Source organism: Glossina fuscipes, unplaced genomic scaffold (assembly GCF_014805625.2).
Source record: "Glossina fuscipes isolate IAEA_lab_2018 unplaced genomic scaffold, Yale_Gfus_2 114, whole genome shotgun sequence".
Classification (NCBI taxonomy): Eukaryota; Metazoa; Arthropoda; class Insecta; order Diptera; family Glossinidae; genus Glossina; species Glossina fuscipes.
The window spans coordinates 608,913-629,586 of record NW_023998457.1 but is presented as its reverse complement, the minus strand read 5'-3'; the positions used below and the strand labels follow the sequence as shown (position 1 = coordinate 629,586).

Sequence of the window (20,674 nt, the reverse complement as noted above, 5' to 3'; positions counted from 1 at the left end):
AGTGTAGAAGACAAATACAATTTTGTTAGTTGGTATTATTTTGTAACTTGCTTTTTCTTTATTTGAAATCGTTTTGCTGTGTTGTTCCAATCTATTTTATATTTTTTGAGTTTTGAATTAACAATAAATATTTTCATGAAAACAATTAACAATCATTGGAATTGAACGAATGAATTTTAGATTATATAATAAGAATACAACCAGTAATTATTTTTAGTATATATGGTGTCGTAATACCACTACAATTATGCTTTATTCAATCTTTGCCTATTACAGATAGAAAGAAAAGTTTATCATATCTGCATCCGTTAGTGGCAATTGTCAAATTCTTTGCTTTGAAAGATTCGATAGTTTGTTAGTAGTTAGATAAAATTTGTTGCATTAAATGTGTATTAAAAATTATGAGAGATGACAAAGCAATTTTTTTTTGAAACCATATGTATTACTATTAACACTTTTTAAAAATAAGTAAAGACACTACAGTGAGACATGGCACCCCAGTAAATACCCTACTTACTACAGTTATTCACATAAGGAAAGAGTGTTTCGATCCGAGTCATTTCTGATAGTGTTTGTCGTAGGGTTAAAGCGCGTCAGCAAACTTTATCGAAATATTTTAAAAATTGCGACCTGTAGCTTGACCACAAGGAAACAAGACGAACACATGGACCGAGGGAGAGACAAACGTACATCGTTTTACGAAACAAACCCGCTAATGTATCAAGAATAAGTATTTTTTAGCATTTCCTTGAGAAAGCATATCGATGATAGGATGTTTAATCAAACATTTTCGCGTTTTGCAATCAATTGAAATCTCAACGAAGCTTAACGAATGCATATAGCTATGTGTAAGGTGTATGTAAGTGCAAAATGAAGATTAAAGAAACAGATGGCGTACGAATGCAGTGTACCGAATAAACATTTGAGATAAATGATGTTTTGCTGCGACATTAGCAAGCGATAAATTAATAAAGTGTTTGCAAAATATTGCTTTTTTGCCATGTTTAGTATGTCGAAGTTTTTGCCAAATGAAAAGCATTCGCGGACAAACTTTTTCATTTCCGTTTTGTTTTCATTTAAAAAGAAATTGCTCTTGAATCCTATTGGCTTATTGCTTCGAGAAGAAATAATGGTGAGTGCATTTCACTGCAGCTTACGTGTTAGTGATGATATCGACAAAAGCAGCAGACAAGAAAAAAGCACAAAGATGTATAACCCCAAGCGTCGATGGAGGACGATGATGCATAAAAGCAAAAGCAACTGGAATAGCAATTAAACTTAAGTCAATAAATTGTTTCCGATCACCTATGAAAGATGGAAAAGACTTAGAAGTGGGGGCCCAAAAATACATGTTAAAAATTACTTCAAAGTCACTGTAGGTGCACCTAATAGCCAAGTAGTTAAGAAGCGCGACTACCAAGTCGACATAACGGCTTTCAGTTCAATGCGGGCGCCTAGACTTCCTGGGCATAGCTGTAGTGAGTGTTCGATCGACAAAGGCATAATACTCAACGTTCTAGGCTGCGTCTGCTCTCACTCTCCTCACCTGTTTCAGACTGACATTATGTTACATCGGGGGTTATCATCCTCTTTGAATAGTCATATATATATAAATAATAAGTTGTGCATCGTATTATTACTGGGGATGAAAACTGAATCTAGTTGAGAAGGCTGCAGTCTATTGCGAAGTGTCAATACCAAAACCTATCAAGAAAAAGCAAATCATAACATAATACTGGTTGACGGCACGTTGACAGTACTTAACTGGAAAGTGCAGACCTACACGACTTACTCTCTGCACTTGGCTCTTTCCGATCACCAATTCCTTATATCGATCGGACACATGCTTATTAAGTGATGCTTTGTTTCGCATGAAGATGATTCTGTGAACGGTTAGCGACAAACGAGGCAGATATTTACCAGCCTAGCACTCACGAGTTTTCCAAAATATCAGAAAAATTTATAAATAACGACGAAGCATACTTGATATGAACCAGTATTTATCGTTTTTTTGAATTTAATGATTTTTCTCCCGTAGAAAACATTTCATCACTTCGTCCTTGTACATTGGAAAACATCCGAGCGTATTATAATATATATAATATTGGGTCGAGTCATAAGTAACTTTCATTTCTTTATTTAGTTTTCATTGAATAACAGTTGATTGTGCGGTATTCAACCCTTTCGCTATATCACGCCTCTTGTTGATTGGCGTGAATTTTGATGCGAAATTACCCTTAAAAGATTGTTGTCAAAGTCGGAAGGACATCCCGTGTTGGAATTTTACAAATCAATTTCTAACAGCCCGATCAGTTATTACTCCTTCACCGTATAAGCTGGATATTTTTTTAACTATCGCCTTAACTGCTGTTGCCTTGTTTAAATTTCCAAAGCATTACATGTCATATACGCATTTTTTGAGGTTAAGAGAAATCAGTGAATGTAATATGCACCATAAAAAACAGTTGACAGAAGACTAACTGAATCCTCATCTATATAGTGACAAAACAAAACTCACTTATAGTGAGTAAATACGAACAATAGATTTTACCTCGCTGCATCGGAAGTTACTTATGACTCGACCTAATATATATAAATAATGTTACATTTAATGGTATGTTAATGTGTGCTCTTGATTTTATTATCTAATTTAAGATTTAAACGAAGAACATGTCTGTGAATAAAGCTTATAGTGCTGATCAAAATGGCGAAGCACCCACAACGAGTGCCGGTACTAGCAATGGAAGCACTACAAATTTACCTGCACATTTGCAAAGACAGATCGTAGCCACCGAACAAACGCATTTGAAAGCAAGTACTAAACAAGCGTACTTTGCTGATGAGAAAATTACAATACCTCAAAACGATAGGGTAAGAGTATCGAACACAGGACCGAGAGAAAATAATTTATTAAAATATAATTATGTAATTTTCTTAATTATCTGTAGGTGGGTTTCAGTTGGCATAAATTATGGGCTTTCACGGGACCTGGATTTTTAATGTCTATCGCTTATTTGGATCCCGGTAATATAGAATCTGATCTACAAAGTGGTGCGATAGCTAAATACAAAATTCTATGGGTTCTGTTATGGGCAACCATTTTGGGTTTACTTATGCAACGATTGGCCGCCAGGTATGTATCGATTAATGAAATCAAAAATAATCAAATAAATGAATTTTTTTAACATTTTCATCTAGATTGGGAGTCGTAACGGGTCTCCATTTGGCTGAAATGTGCTATCGTCAGTATAAAAAGTTACCGCGTCTTATACTATGGGTTATGATAGAAATTGCGATTATCGGTTCAGATATGCAAGAGGTGATCGGTACCGCAATAGCTATTTATTTACTCTCAAATAAGTTGTAAGTTTAATCCGAATTTTGAATGCAAAACAAAATTTTTTTTTTTATTTATACATTTTTATTTTTTATCTCTCTTTCTCTCTCTCTCTCGGTGTGTGTGTGTGTCTTCCTCTTATGCAGTGTACCTCTGTGGCTCGGCACTTTGATAACAATTGTCGATACATTTACGTTTTTGTTTTTAGATAAGTACGGTCTAAGAAAACTAGAATTTTTATTTGGAGTCCTCATCACAATAATGGCTGTGACATTCGGTTATGAGGTAAGTGGATAATTCTATTCACTCAACGCAATAGAAAGCTTATAGCGAGAGAAGCACTTGTCAGTAAGGCAGTTCGATTACATTAATATTTTTAAATAAATTTTTTTTGTATTCAATCGTTTACCATAATGATCGGAAACTAAAATTTATTTGCAATTAACCTTGAGTTTTGAAAGAACCGGCAAAAAGCTAGAAAATATTTTTATCAACAACTGTGAACAGCAGATAAATTTAATTGAGCAAAGCAAATATTTGATAAGTTTCGAATGTTTAAAGACAAAGTCAATGTTTTTATTTATTTCTATAATTCTTCGGGTTTCCAATTTTCAGAAAAGCACAAGTGTTTTCAAATATTTACTTGAAAAATATCAATATATTTGTTCATAAAAAAAACATACTTTTTTTAGAAAACTAATCACTTTTTAGTGTACTCGTGATTGCATTCTTATCTGAGTTGAATTCAGTTATTGTTTGATATATTAGTTGCACAAGGCATAATGATCGTGAGCAATTAACGATTTTTTTTATCTTTGGCAAAGATTACATCATTAAAGGCACCTCTGCTCTATGCGCAACATTAAGCCGACATAAGTTATATTATGATTGTATTTAGTAACTGTTAGGTTTTTAAGTTGGTCCTTGTTGTAGTAAGCCGTTTGTCTTTGAGGTGCTGACTGCTGACGTCATGTAACATTTGTGCGTCAAAAATGATCCCTTCGTTATTTTTGAATGCAAAAATGTCCGATTTCCTCAAGTCTTCAAAAGTAGTTAGTTGTGGTTTTTCAATAACCTTGTAACCTTCTTTACATCCACCACTGAGGGGGTTGATGGATATTGTACTCCTTTTGTATCTAACACCCAAAAGAAAACTTCACAGGCCCTATAAAGTATAAATACTCTTGATTAGCGTAAAATTGTGGATTGATTAAGCCGTGTCTGTCCGTCTGTCCGTGTTTGCGGTGTGTGTCCTGGTCGCAAAAATTGATCTATGAACTTCAAATTCGGGAGAAACATTAGAAGTTTTTGCACGCAGGTTGGTATTAAGAAAGGACCAAATTGATCGGAGCAGCAGACCGTAATGAGGCATAAACTGAAAGCAAATCCAACAAAAAATTTGTGGATTTTTGAGCGTTACTAAGAAATTATAAAAATTAGAAGACTGAAGTTTTCCACATTTACTCTTACTACTCTTTGCGTGCAAAAATGGAAAAAATCGGCCATGCCCACGGCCATGCTACGAGTGATTAAATTTTATCATTTTTGCTTTTTTACTATTATTTATCGTAACGCAAACAAGACCGATTGTTTAAAACTATTTGGTACATTCTCCAAGTGAAGATGTATTATCAGCCTAAAAACGGGCTAATTCTAAAATGAATATCGTAGACATCGCGATTAAGTTTTTCTTAATAATACCAGCGATATGAATAACATATAAAAGAACTTGGTTAGTGGAATGCGAAAAGTATAGTTGTGGATATGCGAGATTGGGCCCCCGCCCAATATATAGCTGTCTTATTTGTTTCTTACCTTTTTTAACCCAAATAAAACCTTATCATTGCATTTCATTTTTGTTCTTGCGACTGACCTATGACCTATGACAAGCCTTTGCAATATGATGGGCCATTCTATGTACCCGTCAATCAGCATGAAAGAATCGGTCAAGATGGCAGCTCTTATAAGCAATTAATTATGCCTCAAATATTATTATTGCTTGTGAGAATTGTTAAAAATCAGTTATGTTATATATAGCAAGCCACTTTAGATAAATAACGACTACTCGTCGAAATAAGTGCCTTCTTGCGAAACATTTTTGTAGCACTTTTAACGGAATGCAGAAGTAATGATAAGATTGCCAATCTCTAGAAAGTTATTATTTTAAAATAAGTTTCTATCGCTTCAAATATATGTACGTTCAATAGATGCATTTGTGTGCGCTTACTTAATACTAAATTTACTGCACCCGTCTATTTAATGGATTTCTAATTTCAAGCTCAAAAATTGGGCATAAGCAAGTATATACCTTCTATATACACTGGTTTTTAATGATTTAATGCGTCAAATATATATATCAAATCTTTTCTTCTGGGACGCACTCACTTTAGTACTTCTAGTTTACGATGTACTTATTATTACCGAAATCCTTCTATTTGACTGATGAATTTTGTGAATCGTCGCAGTCGCAAAAATAAAGGTACAAAGGTAAAATTTTGGCACAAACATTCCTTGGTCAATTAGAAATACGTGGTTAAAGAATGGATCTGATCTGTTCACATACACATCGAGAATGTAGAGAAAGCTAAAATCAATTCGAAAAATGATATTTTTTCGAAAACCTGTGATTTAGTTGTCCATTAAGAGCAGCTCCACGTTCAATTAAAAAATAGTTCTGACGGTCTTACTAATGCATACGCAGTTAGCAATAAAACTTAGTCTAGCATGGGTCAGAATATATAGGCAATAAGTTGGATATAAATTTTTATCTTTATTTGTAGACGTATTAATAAATCGAACACGTACGTGGTTCTGGTGAGTATAGGGGGATCTGTTTTTCAGGTATTGAAAGTTATAGATGATAATTTAAAAAAAATTATAGGCGTGTTTTGATGTGGTTTTAGTATTATTATTAACATTATGGACGCGTGCTTGACCGGATCAGGCCTTTTTTTTAAACAAATATTGCTAATTAATCAGCGATAGTTTATGCCAAATGTCGGCTTTCTATCTTTATTGTTGCGACTGTGACGATAAGCAGATTGATGATTTCCGGTAAATTCATATTTATATAGAAAACCTTGATAGCTCGGGTGTTAAGACGACTTAAGACTTAAGTTGACTTATTTATAGGTTATGATAAAGGGTAACGTTGTAGTGTTGTTTTATAGTTATCTGTAGATTTTTCCATATAATTAATTTATTTACCCTATCATTGTAACAAAAGATGTTTTAAGAGATGTTTTAAGAGCAAATTGTTTGCTTACTTTGTTCACTACGTAAGCATTGATTCAAATATTTACCATTCGTATCTCAAATATTTCCTAGAGAAGTGTCAGTTATTCACACATGAACTATTATTTGACACTATTTAATGACATTATCACTTGCATGGATGCTTCATCTAAGAAAATACATGTCCTGGAAAGTAATGAAATTATCGGACATGAACTAACATGAACTGATATGAAGATAAATATTAATTTTATTTATCAAACAAAGAAACAAAAAAATCTTCATATAGCGGTTAACAAAAAAAAAAAATAAAGTGACATGAAAATAAATATTCATTTTTATTACAATTAATACAACTAAAAATAATTGTAAATATAAAATGACATGAAAGTAAATATTTATCTTAATGTTACTAACATTTATTCTTTATTAGTATTTATTTTTATTGCGGTTTATGTGTATGTACACACTATTTTTAATTTTCTTCTACATAATATTATTTTAAGATAATGTTAAAAGGGGGGAAAATTTTTGTCCGATTTGACCTGAATTTTTTAATGCTAACGCGCGGCATTGTTTTGGCAGAATGTGTGCAGATGTGTCCTAATTGTTGTTGGCTAAAGGGAGCGTAGTTGCTCTTGAAGCTATTAAAGCCAGTCGATGAGGACAGGCACTAGAAAAGACAAGGAAGCCATACTATGTTTATTCTACGAAAGGTCTCAGTATTTGGACGAGCCGACAGACATGCACTCAAGAGCAAATATACCGTAAACGTCTGTTTATGTTTTGCCAACTTTTCTCTAATATAATATACTAGCTAGGGTGGTTTCAAAACAAATCTTAAAAGTAGGTCTTATATAAACAAGTAAGAAAATTATATTGGATCGGGGCCGAACCTTTTATATCCATTACCGTTATCAACAAAAGGAAAAGAATTAAATTTGCGGCGCGGCAGATAAAAGTTTTTGTCGCGTACGCTTTTCCTTTGAAAAGTTTTTGTCACTTTCAAACTCTTCTGCCTATTTGCAAGCGATGTACTAACACTTTCGCTAACGAGAGAATTTTCGCCACAAATACGAAACAGTAGGGAAGAAGGACAGGTGGACCTGCCGAAGTGTGGTCTAAATTATTTATATAGTTTCTAGGGTTTGTGAAGCTTGAAAGTTTTGAAAAAAAATTTAATTTTGATATACTATAATATAGGGCAGGCGGGGTCAATTCTTTCTTCACTTTTTTGTACATCGCCATTAGAATATCCAGCCAAATTGTTGTACACTTACCTGTTATAGTTTATGAGCGATGAGCGAAAAATCAATTTTTCATTCCTTTTGAACAACAGAGATATTCTCCCTTTACGTGATATTGTAGGAGTGTCTTTCGGCTTATCGGGACCATTTTCAATATTAATCGGCGTGCAAGAACTTTCAATGTTTCTGCCTTATTTGAAGTCAATAGCTTCATTTCGCGGGCGTATGTCTAAAACAGTCATTACGCAGTCAGATAGACACACGGACGGACATGCTTAAATCGATTTACAATTTAATGCTGATCAAGAATATATATGCTCTGATGCTTCCTTTTCTGCGTTACAAACGTTATGTCTAAATGGATATGCCGCTCATCCTTCGATGATGGGTATGGAAAACGAAAATATTATCCGCCCGAGTGGCCGAATAAGTAAGGGATCTCGACTAACATCTCTTGGTCATGTGTTCAAATCCCAAGTGTGGTAGTGCTTCTTAATAGAGCCAAAAAGCTTAGAAACGAGTGCTTTAAGACTTTGCCCTTATGATTGGGATAGGATTTCTCTGTCTAAACTAATTACAATAATAAGAGAGAAAAAATGAAAAAATGAAAAAAAAAAATCATTGATTGTCTGTCTTTCTTTCATTGAAGTATATAGTATCGGCTCCTGATCAGATGGAAGTAATAAAAGGTATGTTTATACCGTGGTGTAAAGATTGCAATTCCCGCGTATTGCTACAAGCGGTTGGTGTAGTGGGAGCAGTTATAATGCCTCACAACTTATACTTGCATTCAGCATTAGTTAAGGTAACAAATACTCTTGATAATAAAAATGAAAATGTATGAAAAAAAATTTTTTTTTTTCCCCTTTTTTGAACAGTCACGTGATATTGATCGCCGCCAATCTGCCAAAGTACGTGAAGCCAATTATTATTTTTTCATCGAAGCATCAGTAGCGTTGTTCGTTTCATTTATTATTAATTTATTTGTGGTGGCAGTATTCGCCCATGGTATGTACGGTCAAACTAATAACGACGTGGTAAGTGGTAATAAAATTTTTTAATAAAAAAAAAAATTAATGATTTTTATTTTTATGCATTTTAAGTTGGAAGTCTGTCAGAATCGGTCGATGTATGAAGATGCGAAAAACTCATTTGTAGATAATAACAATGGAAACGATCTCATCGATGCCGATCTCTATAAAGGCGGTTTATTCTTAGGTTGTACATTCGGAGCCGCCGCCATGTTTATATGGGGTATTGGTATTTTGGCGGCTGGTCAAAGCTCGACTATGACCGGTACATATGCTGGACAATTTTCGATGGAAGGCTTTTTAAATTTGCAATGGCCTCGTTGGCGTCGTGTACTCTTCACTCGTCTAATAGCTATCGTGCCCACTTTCCTTTTGGCCTTCTTTAGTCGCATGGAAGATTTGACCAATATGAATGATATCTTAAATGCTGTCATGTCCTTGCAATTGCCGTTCGCAGCTATACCAACGATAGCATTTACTTCATGCACAGCTATTATGGGTGAATTCGTTAATGGCCTGTAAGTTGAATAACACTTAACTTTCATTCATTTATTAGGTGTTTGCAAAAATTTTGATCACTTTTCCACTTGAAAAAAAAAAAATGGATAAAAAATGGATATAATTTATGTTAATCAAAATAGTTTCGATAATATTCTACGACATTGTCTAATATTTTTGACAACATGGCGATATCATGTCGAAAGCACTTACCCTCTCGCCGACCCATTTTTGCACTTCGTCAATTTTGCGGACCCGCATGTCGGGTAAGTCATGCTGCACCGATCTAAAAAAGTGGTAACCAGGAGGTATGATGCCTAGTGAGTATGCTGGGTATCGCGGCACTTCCTATTCGATCTGCAGCAGTGTACTCTGGACAACTCTTGCAATAAGTGGTCAAAAAATGGCATTTTCAGTCACTTCGTGTCGCCACTGTTCAACCGTTGAACCCGATATGATGGAGCAGCATTACCCTAACCTTTTGAACGTGTTTGGTAAGCTTCGGCAGCAGATTTCTTCAAATAGACAACGGAAATAATGAATTTGGAAGACGAAGAATTTTGAGTGGTCCATGACTAGCGTCGGTGTACGCTGATTGAATCAATAATACTAAATGGAAAACTGTTAGTTTATATGGAGGAAGGTCGAAACCATCAAATTCAACTGTGATGTGTGCTGGGGGTGATAAACTATGCTCCGTAAGGAGCGTAGAATTGCCGAAACTCTCACCTCCAAGTGGTGATCCCCGGAAACGGTTCGACCGGCGAAGAGGAGTTTAAGGCAAAGGACTATTATAACTCGGCGACGAGTTTTCTAATAGATGGTTTTAGGGGTTCACTGGGATATAGTTTTTTATATATATCTTCTCAGAAGCCATTACTGTAGAGGAAAATCTAACCGCACTCAATGGTATCTGGTTAGTAGAAGTACTACAATATAGTAATTGGTGAGAGCATGGTAATCTGGTCATGCCAGTTGATACGCCCGATAACTAAATATCTTGAAGAAAGATAGTTCGGTACTGGCTAACTTTGAGGGTATGGTAGTGTCTAAAGGCAAGAGTGGCGTATTACATTTTTAGTAGTACAAAGCGCAAAGTAAGGCTGAAGGCTTTGTAGACTAATTTGAAGCACCACGGGGGTCAGGAGCCCGCTCGCAGGGGTTGTCATATACCAGGAAAGTTCGCTGAAAGGTACATCATCCTTGCGAGCCCTTACAGCTAGGTACGGCCATTCGGGGAGTATCATAGGCCTCACCACATACCAGAGTGGCGGTTCATATGGCCATACACGGTGAACCATCTGCGCACCTCGGGGTAAGAAAGGCCCCCTTATTAGGGGTTTGTCTCTCCCCCCGGACATCAAGCCAGGTGCAGAGGTTAAACCCACAGAGCGATCTGTGATGTATGCTGGTATTTCCCATTTCTTTAACATTTTTACCGGTAGAAGTCGTTGATCAACAATTTTGCAAACACTTAATAATTTAGTTTAATAGGCATATGTGTATATACAAGTATTTGTTTTTTCAGCGGCAACAAAGTTGTTTCTGTTTTGTTAACAATGATTGTGATAGGGGTGAACTTATATTTTGTTATTAATCAAGTAGAAGCTTTAAACGTCACCGGTGTCATTTTGGCAGTTGTTTGTAAGTTTTTATATGACTTTACTATATGACTTTTTTATTCTTATTTTCTTCTTTTTTTTTTTTTTTTAGGTGTATTTGCTATTTTATATTTGTTATTTAATTTATATCTTGTGATACATATGGCGGCGTGCATGGGTAATAGATTTTTAACAAATAGTCAGGTAAGAGAATAAAAGTGTTATGATTATGATTGCATTTCTATTCGCCCGCAACTTATCTATGCATTAGTTTACTTAAAGTTATTTATTTGTTTATTAGTCGGTTATTTATTTATTTATTTTACTATATTTAATCTTTTAGTTAAATGTTTATTTCATTCATTACATTGTGTTTTAATTTATCAATGCAGTGGTAGTAGTAGTAGTCGTAGTTGTCTTACATTTTATTATTTCGTTTTGCAACAATAGCAAATGTCGAGCGATTATAAGCAGACTTAGGCAAATGTTTGCCTTCTTTGTTTACCTGTGCTTGACCGTCTGCATGCTTGTAAAAGCGAGCCCAAAAATAACCGATTCATAGCCAAACTTATTTACGTGCAAAAAAAAAAAAACTTTACCAGACGGCAACTGGATTTTCCAATTACCCGCATACTGGTTAACTTTTTTAAATATCAAATCATCAGACGACGTAAGTGTTGCTTCAATTTCATGAGGTTCAATCAAACGAAATGTAAGAAGCTGTCATTTTGGAACTTGTGGAATTTGTTCGACACAGGATATTTTATACACTCAGCGTGGATTCATTTCTGCACCTAAACACCTATTTTGATTATAAACTTCAATTCAATTTAATTCGCATGTTGAACACTCTGTGATTAAAACTAGATCAGTACTAGATTTCATCAAACACTGGCCGAGGAAATTCGACGACCCACAAGTGTGTGTCCTGCATTGGAATACAGCCCGGTCATGAGATCATCGTCGTATCGTTGCCATGTAAATTCCATAGAGTCATTGCAAAAGCAATTTCTGTAATTTGTCTTGGGATTCAGGGGTGCTCCATACTTTATTATGAAAATAGGTTGCTGCTTATAGCCTTGTCGTCACTTGCGAAACGTAGGATGGTATCGGACATTACTTTCATGGTAAACTATCCATTTTTTTTAAGTGCGATTAATTTCGTGTCCGTCCGACAAGGTACTTTCTTTGAACCTAGCCAATGTAGTTTAAATTATGGGTTCTTTGTAGCAATTTAAATAAAGTTTATAACCTAATTTCCCTATCGGATGCTCTTGCATCCATTAAAACTACTCTTCTGAATGCCCGGGCGATGCCGACGTCTTATTTAAACTAAAAGTTAAAGAATTCTGATACGAAGTTTGATGAGTAATTGATAGGCACGTAGTTTATTTTCTTATATGTGGGAATTAATTCTCTGTAGTTTTAAGACTTTTCTACTTATATCGTAATTAAGTTAAGTCTTCAAATGTATGAATTGCTGAAATCTACATTTATGAAATTAAATAAAATTAAATATCTATGTTTTTTTTGATAAAACTCAACTTTGCCGTGAAAAATGTTTTCGTACCCATCAGAGGAAAAAAATGCATAAGTTCTTGATTAAGTAGAAGACTGAAGTCCGCCTAAGCCTGCCCATTTGGCTGTTCGTTTGTTGATTGCGGTATCAGAGTTTGTTACACCCACCACTGCAAGAAGGGGGTACACTCATCGTGTTTTTTCCCATAGTGTACGTAACAGCGAAACGAAGATATAGGATCAGTGCTTTCCTGACCAGCGTGAAACTTTTGCGTTGATTTAGCCATGTCTGTCCGTCTGTATGGTATGTATGTATTGTTGTCACTCCCCTGGTCGCAAAAATCCACTCCAAATTAAGTAGAAACATTGGGAGTTTCTGCATGCAGGTTGGTATTGAAAATGGGCAAAATTAGGTAGAGCAGAAGCCCGCAGTGGAGAGTAAGCTGAACGGAACTCAATTACTAGGAATTTATAAAAGTTAGAGTGGCTGAAATTTTCCAAATTTACTTTACAAAACACTCTACGCCTTACATGTAAAAATGGAAAGCACCTGCCTTGTCCACACAAAGTTACAATTGATTAAATTTTGTTTTTCTCATTTTTTTTGTGGCTATTTATCGGTTTTGTATACTCCTTAAATGAAGATATATTATCTGCCTAAAAATGGGTTAATTTTATAACGAATATGGTAGACACCGCAAATAATTTTTTCTTAATAACACTAACGAGATAGGTATCAAATAAAAGAACTTGGAGAGTAGAACGCGAAAAACATGGTGGTGACTAAGCGAGACTCGGCCCCGGCCGAATATAACTTTCTTACTTGTTCTTATTAAGCTTGTCTGTCCGGCTGTCCGTGTATTCTTGTGTTCAATCTACAGGCTGCAATTTTCGAGATGTTTTGATGAAATTTGGTACACTGATGTGGATTAGCATAAGGATATCGGACCACTCTCTCAACCACAACCCACATAAAGCGTTAATGTGCAGAAAAAATATTGTTATTTTTTGAATTTCGCGATAAAAATCCTCTAGTAATAGTCTTTCGACATTCTTAAGTGGTGTGAAAACTTTCGATCGGATGCGGCAATTTTTTTAATTCCATACCGTGTAACTGTTTCTACACAAACTGAATCTATAAATAGTAAAAAGGCTTTATTTTCAATATTTCTCGAGGAAAATATATACATAGTAATAATTTAACATTAAATTTGAACCTTGTAGGTTTGATATGGATTCCAACCCCTTATAAGAGTTCTAATGAAAAATAGGGCCTAATTTTTAATACTTATTAAATTAACTATAAAAAATTTGGATTACATAAATCACACTATATATACGCTCTCCCATGAAAACAAACCCTTTAGTCTTCTAGCCTAATTAGTGGTTTGTTATGACGGAAGCAACTGGAAAATAATAAAATCTTTGATAAGTAAATTAAGTTTGGTAATTAAGTTCTCCAATATAAAAGCTTTCATGAAAATTATATTCGGCCTTGACTGAATCTTTATACCCATCACCGTAATATGGCAGTGAAAAGTGGCATGTGTTTTGTACTTTATAGTTTGGTTACTTTTCAAATCCTCTTACAAGTTCGTAAGCGATATCCTCATTTTTGCGAACGAGAGAATGCCTACTACAGATATTACACAGTTGCGCAGAAGCATAGATGGGCAGATGAACGGACGGATACAGCAGGTGCATTTCGAATTTGAAACTGGTCAGTAATTTATATACTTTACGAGCTTTTTGAAGCTTGCTTCTGTGCATCATAAAAGTTTTGAAAAAAAATTGCGTGAGCCGATTGTTTACATTTTTGTAGAGGTACTAGAACACCACCCACCGAATATACGGTCAATTTTGTAGATTTATCTGCTGTAATTTATAAGTAATGAGCAAGAAACAAATTTTTTATTCGTTTTGAAAAACAGAGGTGTCCTTGCTTAACGTAGTACTGTAGGTGCGTGGTTCGACCGATTTTGCTTACTTTTAACCTGCGTGTAAGAACTTGCAATGTTTCTACCAAATTTGTAGTCGATAGCTTCATTTTTGTTGCCAAGAAGATGTTTAGAACAGACGGACAGACGGATATGCTTGAATCGATTCAGAATTTGTTGCCGATCAAGAATTTATATACTTTGTGATGATTTCTTCTAGATGTTGCAAACGTTTTGACGAAATGACTATACGCCCCCATCCTTCGGTGATGAGTATAATAATGTATAACTTTTGGTGTATTATTAATTAAGAGAAATTTTGTAGGGTATTTAATAGTCTCCCTTGTCCGACTATGGGATTCTTACTTATTATTTTTTATTATTATTATTATTTGTTATTATAGTTTATTTTTTTTTTTTATACATTAAGTTTCATACATTAAGTATAATAAGTGAAGTCTTAAAGATTTATATTGGGACTGAAATCTGCCGTCATGCGGAAATGATCCCAATATCTTACCGATTATATATACTTCTAAAATTGTGGAATGCGCAAATTGTTACATGAGCTTAAAACATTCCAAATGATAATAATAGCGACAATTTACAGACAACATGGCGTCTAATCTTAAATTCGTAGCGAAATCGGTAACGGCCGCATTAGTTTATCCGTTTGCTTATATGTCAAGTGCATACGCTGGTGGAAGAGTTTAGCGAAATCTAATGAAAATTTAATTCAAATGGAAAAACTCTTATATTCGAAGCTGTTTTCACTTTTCTAGTCGTGAGAGATCAAGAACGCTTGCTAAATTCATAGCAGATATATATAATGACGATGTAGTGAAGAACACTGTCAATGATTTTCGAGAGATTTTAGTGCGAAGATTTTGAATGCTAAAACTGCAGGTGCTCTGGCTTAACAATCACCTCCTGATGTCGATTACATTCCTAATCTCAATATTGAACAAGCAATGCTTGCAAAAAAGTGTATGCAGACTTGGGATAGAAAAGAATAACAATTTCAATATGAATCGTATACTAACTGGCGATTTTTCGCTCAAATGCCTCAAAAATGCAGATTTAGCGGCGATGAGATGTGTATTATCTACCGGGAGCTGTATTAGTTAAGGTATACAATGGGGTTTGTAAAACGCGTTTTTAAACAGTTCGGCAAAGCTTGAGAGACCATCATTCTATGCTTAGGTGCCCCCTACGGCTGACCAAATAAAAGCGAGCAGTATATCGAAATATTATACGTCTCGACTAGCAACTCAATGGTCGTGGGTTCAAATCTCAAGTGCGATAGAGTTTTTAATAAAGCCGAAAGCCTTAGGTGCTAGTGCTTTGAGACTTTAGTCTTAGAATTTATTTATAATAATAATAATAATAATAACAGTAACCCTTAGGCAACAGATCGAAAGGATTTGCTTTGAAATTTTCGAAATATTTTACATTTTAAGTTTTCCTGATTTTCGCTACGGATTTATTTAGAGAGAGGCGCAATCATTATAATTTTTATTTATTACTAATTAATTTATTTTATGTGATATTTTTACAGTTGATTCAAAAATATGTGCTGCCCAGTCAAAATAGTTTCTCAATTAAAAATGCCAACTCAACGTATGTAAGGTAAGTCAAGTAAAGAAATTCAAATTCAATTATCCGTTTAGTTTACGTGTTTAATGTATTTAAAGTTTTATTCTATTCGTACACGTTCTCATGGTAATTGGTTCGTTTTGTGTGTCTTTTCATTTATTTTATATTTATTCGTAATCGTAATCGCATTATTTGTGCACTGGTTATTCGTTTCTGGATACGGTTTATGTTTTTTATTTATTAATTTTTTTTTTAAATTTTTTCTATTTATGAATTTTTTTTTTTCTTTCATTCAATACTTTTTCTAAAGCTATTTTCTGTTTAGTGCTTTCTTTTGTAAAAAAAAAAAAAGTGAAAAATTAATCTAATATATAATATTATCGAAGAATACTTCCCTTCTTCTTTATAACTTCTTTGTAGTGTCTATCTTCTTTTAATTTTTATACCCATCACTGAAGGATGAAAAGTGTTTATGTGTTCTCGATCAGTATCAAATTCCCAATTGATTTAAGCATGTCCGTCTTTCCGTCTGTGACTATCCACTTGTGTCTGTCCGTCAATGTAATATCTGTTGTAAACATGAAAATGGAGTTATCGACTTTAGGCAGAAGCCTAAAGGCAGAAATATTGAAAGTTCTTGCACGCCGATTGAAGAAATCGCCTACAGTACACCCACGTAAACTGGAAACACCGCGGTTCAAAAGGGACAACAAATTAATTTTTTACTCATTACTCATAAACTCGAGCAGATAAATGTACAAAAATTTGAAAGCATATTCTATGGGCGAGGGTGTAGTATCGGCCCAAAAGTGAAAAAATTTGGACCGCTTCTACCCGGTATTATAGTGTATCAAATTTTAATTTTCTTTTCAATACCTGTATAAGGTGCAGAGACAAGCTGCAACATTCTCATAAAGTATATAAATTCTTCGCCAGTTTCAAATTTGGAATACACCTAAGCTTGTCCATCTGTCCGTCTGCGCAAATGTGTAGCGATTGCGGTACACATTCTCCCGTTAGCCAAAATAAAGATATCGCTTACAAATTGGCAAAAGAATTTCGCAAATTGAAGTGACTTAAATATCTAAGGGCACTCTTACGACGCCCACACGCCTGCGCGACAAAAACTTTTATTGTAAAAATGGAAAAATCAAGATGTGCGCACTTCATATTATAAAGTATAAAAATCTAGTTTTCTTCTTTTTTTGTTTTCTTTTGGAATAACGGTGATGGGTATAAAAAATTCGATCACAATCGAATATAATTTTCGTACTTGTTCTTTCTTCTTACAATTTTGTTAACTAAAAAAAGTAAATGTAAGGTTGTTGCATGCAGAGTAGAGAATATGTTTATCGCTATAATCTATGTCTCGTTGTGAAGCACATAACTTGGAGACAAGTCAGAAAATTGGTAATGAAGGCTGAAGTGAAGTGAAAATGTATTTCCAGCAGAGTGTCATCGCCAAAACTTGTTTTTATATGTAATAATATAATTTAATAAATTTATAATAATAATATTCTATAATGGATCATCGGATGGACAAATGGATGGACTTCGAACAGGCGGCGATTTATTTTTTGTTTACGTTATTGAGAAATCGGGAAATAGTTGCATCGTACTCAAAGAATTCCAAACGTTATTCCATATCTTATATATTAAAACGATTTTTAGAAGTTCCTGGTCGACCCTTCGCTAAAAAAGCAGCTCTCATCTAAGTGGTAGTTCGTAATGTAGAAGACATTTTTGTTATTATTCGGCTGAAACACGACTAGTTATGAGAAGCATAGGCAAGCTGGTCTTAGTAGTAGAGCAGTTAGTACATTCGCTTCGTTTGTTTAAGAGTCCAATGTTTTCTGTTGCAATAACGGAAAGCTTTATCAGATTGTCGTCCGCATTCTTTACGATATCTTGGGCATTTTAGGATCTTTGAAATTCGCATAAGAAAACTAATTCAGAAATTTAATCGAAGGAATTATTTTTAACTATAGCACCAGAGCCTGCTTCATGAAGATGAATAGGTTAAGGATATTCAGTCAGAGGCCGGTTGAGTATATCGGAGCTGATTGAAGGAACATAAATGAGTTAGTTCATCATTAGCATTGATTAATATCGATTGAATGGATTTATGCTCACAGCAGATGTGATAGTTTGACAAGATACGAGTGCCATACCTTATGCCTATGAAACCTTAAAGTTGTGTGGTATATGTAGTTCGCTATTGTGGACATTTGAACGCATATGTGAATGTATTCTTGATGGATTCCGTTTTTGTATATCTCCAAGTGCAAAAGTGATCTGCGCGAGCGGAAAAAGATACGCGCCTTGTGCGAAATACTTATAATCAAAGTATGTTTTTTTTTGCTCTGCGAGCTGGAGGTAGAAAATCTTCAAAAGATACTGCCGGTTCTTGATAGCAGCAAATACGACTTCCACGTACTAAAAGATATTTCCGGAAGCAGCCAGTCAGTAGCTGGGTGAGGTAATAGTTTACCTTGCCGTGGCGTCTTTCAACCCATCTTCTTATGCTAGGGATAAGAACGAACGTCCGTCTTCCTTCGGTCGATCCTTCCCACTTCGACTGCCATATCCTCAACGAGGCCATCCGTTCCTCGCTTCTTATGATGCGTGAGGATAGCTCGTTGCCGCGACGCCGTTCTTAGATGCGGCTCATCTCATCGGCCAGAATGTCGACTGGGAGAGTGCCAGCTAGCACTAGCGCTGCTTCTTCCGACACGGCCCCGAATGCGCAAATCTGTTTCAGTGCGCTAAGGCGATATTTCACCGCTAATCAAAGTATGTGTTAGATGTAATTTGTGAAATTTCGTCGCGAAGCTTTGAATGATGAATAGCGACTGCGAAGCTCGTATATAACATAAACGAGCATACATAATTTTATATAATTTGATATTAGGATGATAAACGGACACGCCTCTCCTGTGAAGAGAGGCCTTAAAAGGAATATCTTTTAATGGACTATATTTTAGTTGCCCAAATGCCTTCTGATGATCACGGTCGATAAAAAATATTACATATTACCCAAAAAAAGTTAATATCGAAAGGAGGAGTGGAAGCTCAAATGGTCGCAAAGACAGCATCGCATATTATTGAGATGATGTTGGGCGTGTGGATTGTTAGGTTGAAAAGTAATGGTTTACTATGAATAACATGATCATAAAAAGTGGGTTAACCTGGATGGCAGACGCTGCTTAACGCCACAAGGTATTGAACTCTAAGGAATTGATAAGAAATCATCTATTATGCTTTCTGGCGATGAAAAGTGCAGTACAAACTGTAGAAGATTGTGGTGAAAGCACATAGAGGGCGCTAAAGTCCTCACTAAGGTTGGATTAAATCTGAGAACGAAAATTATTCCATATTTGCGAAGTTGGAAAAGAATTGTTTATTAGAAACTTTCGCGCCGCATCAAGAACTGATTATAAAGGCGAAATCAAAGCCAGCAATTAATCCTAATCGAAAAGAACGGTGTGCGCCCATTAGTAAAGCTATTCACATATTTCTAATAAGTCGGTATGAGCCAATTTATATCGAATGGGTGTGATTTAGCTTATTCACCTCAACTTACAACCGGGTACTGGGTCAAAATAAATAAAATGAAGAAAGTATCTGTGCAAATATTGACTGTTCTGCTCAAAGGTCGCGTGACTTCTATAAAAGAAGAGTTGTGTGGCGAAAAATCATTAATTAATGGAAAACGTTATAGGTGTACGCACTGATAACTTACATGCTAGCAAGGTTAACAATCAAACTTGTTGTCTTTTCATCAGGTAGATAATGAATGCCCTTACAAAAGAATCTTTGAGATTTCGAGGCAAAATACTCAGCGATCCATTTTCATATCTCTTCTACTTTGCAAGACCGCTGATCTGCAAAATGTGACTGCGTCGATCTTAAGTAGAGCTAATGAAAACGAAAGTAAATGGAGTAAATGGCGCTGCTTCTAACCCAAATTGAAGGTCATTTCTTGGCTTGCTTTTGCTGAGACGTACACAAAATCTTATCGTTTCCAAGACTGAAGTTGTTTGCAGTAAATCTCGCAAACCATTTTCCAACTAACTTTTCCACTGCTTATTGCATTTTCAATCCAATCCAACTTAATCATTTAGCGTAGGTTGGTACCTGATTAACAACTGAGACTTATATCGTATAAACATCAACATCTACAATGTGTTTCCCGTTAATATTTCCCGTTTAATATTTGAAATTTTTACGATTTTCCTTACCGATTTTTGACTGAATGAAATAAGTTTACAATGCAGTCAAGCGAAACGTGGCGAAAAAGTGGATGATTGGTTTATTTTAAATTGAAATTCTCTCACTCGACTTGAGAGATTGTACTATTCACATTTTTTTTGTTTATTCCTTTAAAAAAAAGTTCCATAAACAAATCCATAAAAAGTTAATAGCTTGCACGCAGCCATATGTGAAACAGTAGCTATTAAGTAATGCATGGTGCTTATAATTATGTTCTTTAAAGATAAGGTTTTAGTGTTTTTCTATTGCGTATAAGTTTTTTGTGGTTTTTTTTATGTTCATGTTTTACGATTGTTTATAAAATATATCTTAATATATAATAACTCATTGTTAAGGGTGCACTTTTGTCTGCTTTGGTTGACTAATAACATAATATTTTGTGCCTAACTTTGTGAAATTGTCT

At 34.9% G+C, this 20,674-nt stretch overlaps 1 protein-coding gene across 3 annotated transcripts in view; it reads left to right on the top strand.

The window, feature by feature from the left end:
- Window positions 1-20,674, top strand: part of LOC119639857 (protein Malvolio) — a 55,880-nt gene that overhangs the window by 23,910 nt on the left and 11,296 nt on the right. For all 3 annotated transcript variants that reach the window (XM_038037532.1, XM_038037531.1, XM_038037530.1), the window contains exons 2-11: window positions 2,656-2,871; window positions 2,949-3,133; window positions 3,199-3,363; window positions 3,484-3,622; window positions 8,468-8,623; window positions 8,697-8,855; window positions 8,922-9,367; window positions 10,876-10,991; window positions 11,061-11,152; window positions 15,962-16,032. In XM_038037532.1, the coding sequence (XP_037893460.1) occupies window positions 2,671-2,871; window positions 2,949-3,133; window positions 3,199-3,363; window positions 3,484-3,622; window positions 8,468-8,623; window positions 8,697-8,855; window positions 8,922-9,367; window positions 10,876-10,991; window positions 11,061-11,152; window positions 15,962-16,032 (1,730 nt within the window). In that variant the 5' untranslated portion in view covers window positions 2,656-2,670. The remainder of the gene's footprint in view (window positions 1-2,655; window positions 2,872-2,948; window positions 3,134-3,198; window positions 3,364-3,483; window positions 3,623-8,467; window positions 8,624-8,696; window positions 8,856-8,921; window positions 9,368-10,875; window positions 10,992-11,060; window positions 11,153-15,961; window positions 16,033-20,674) is intronic.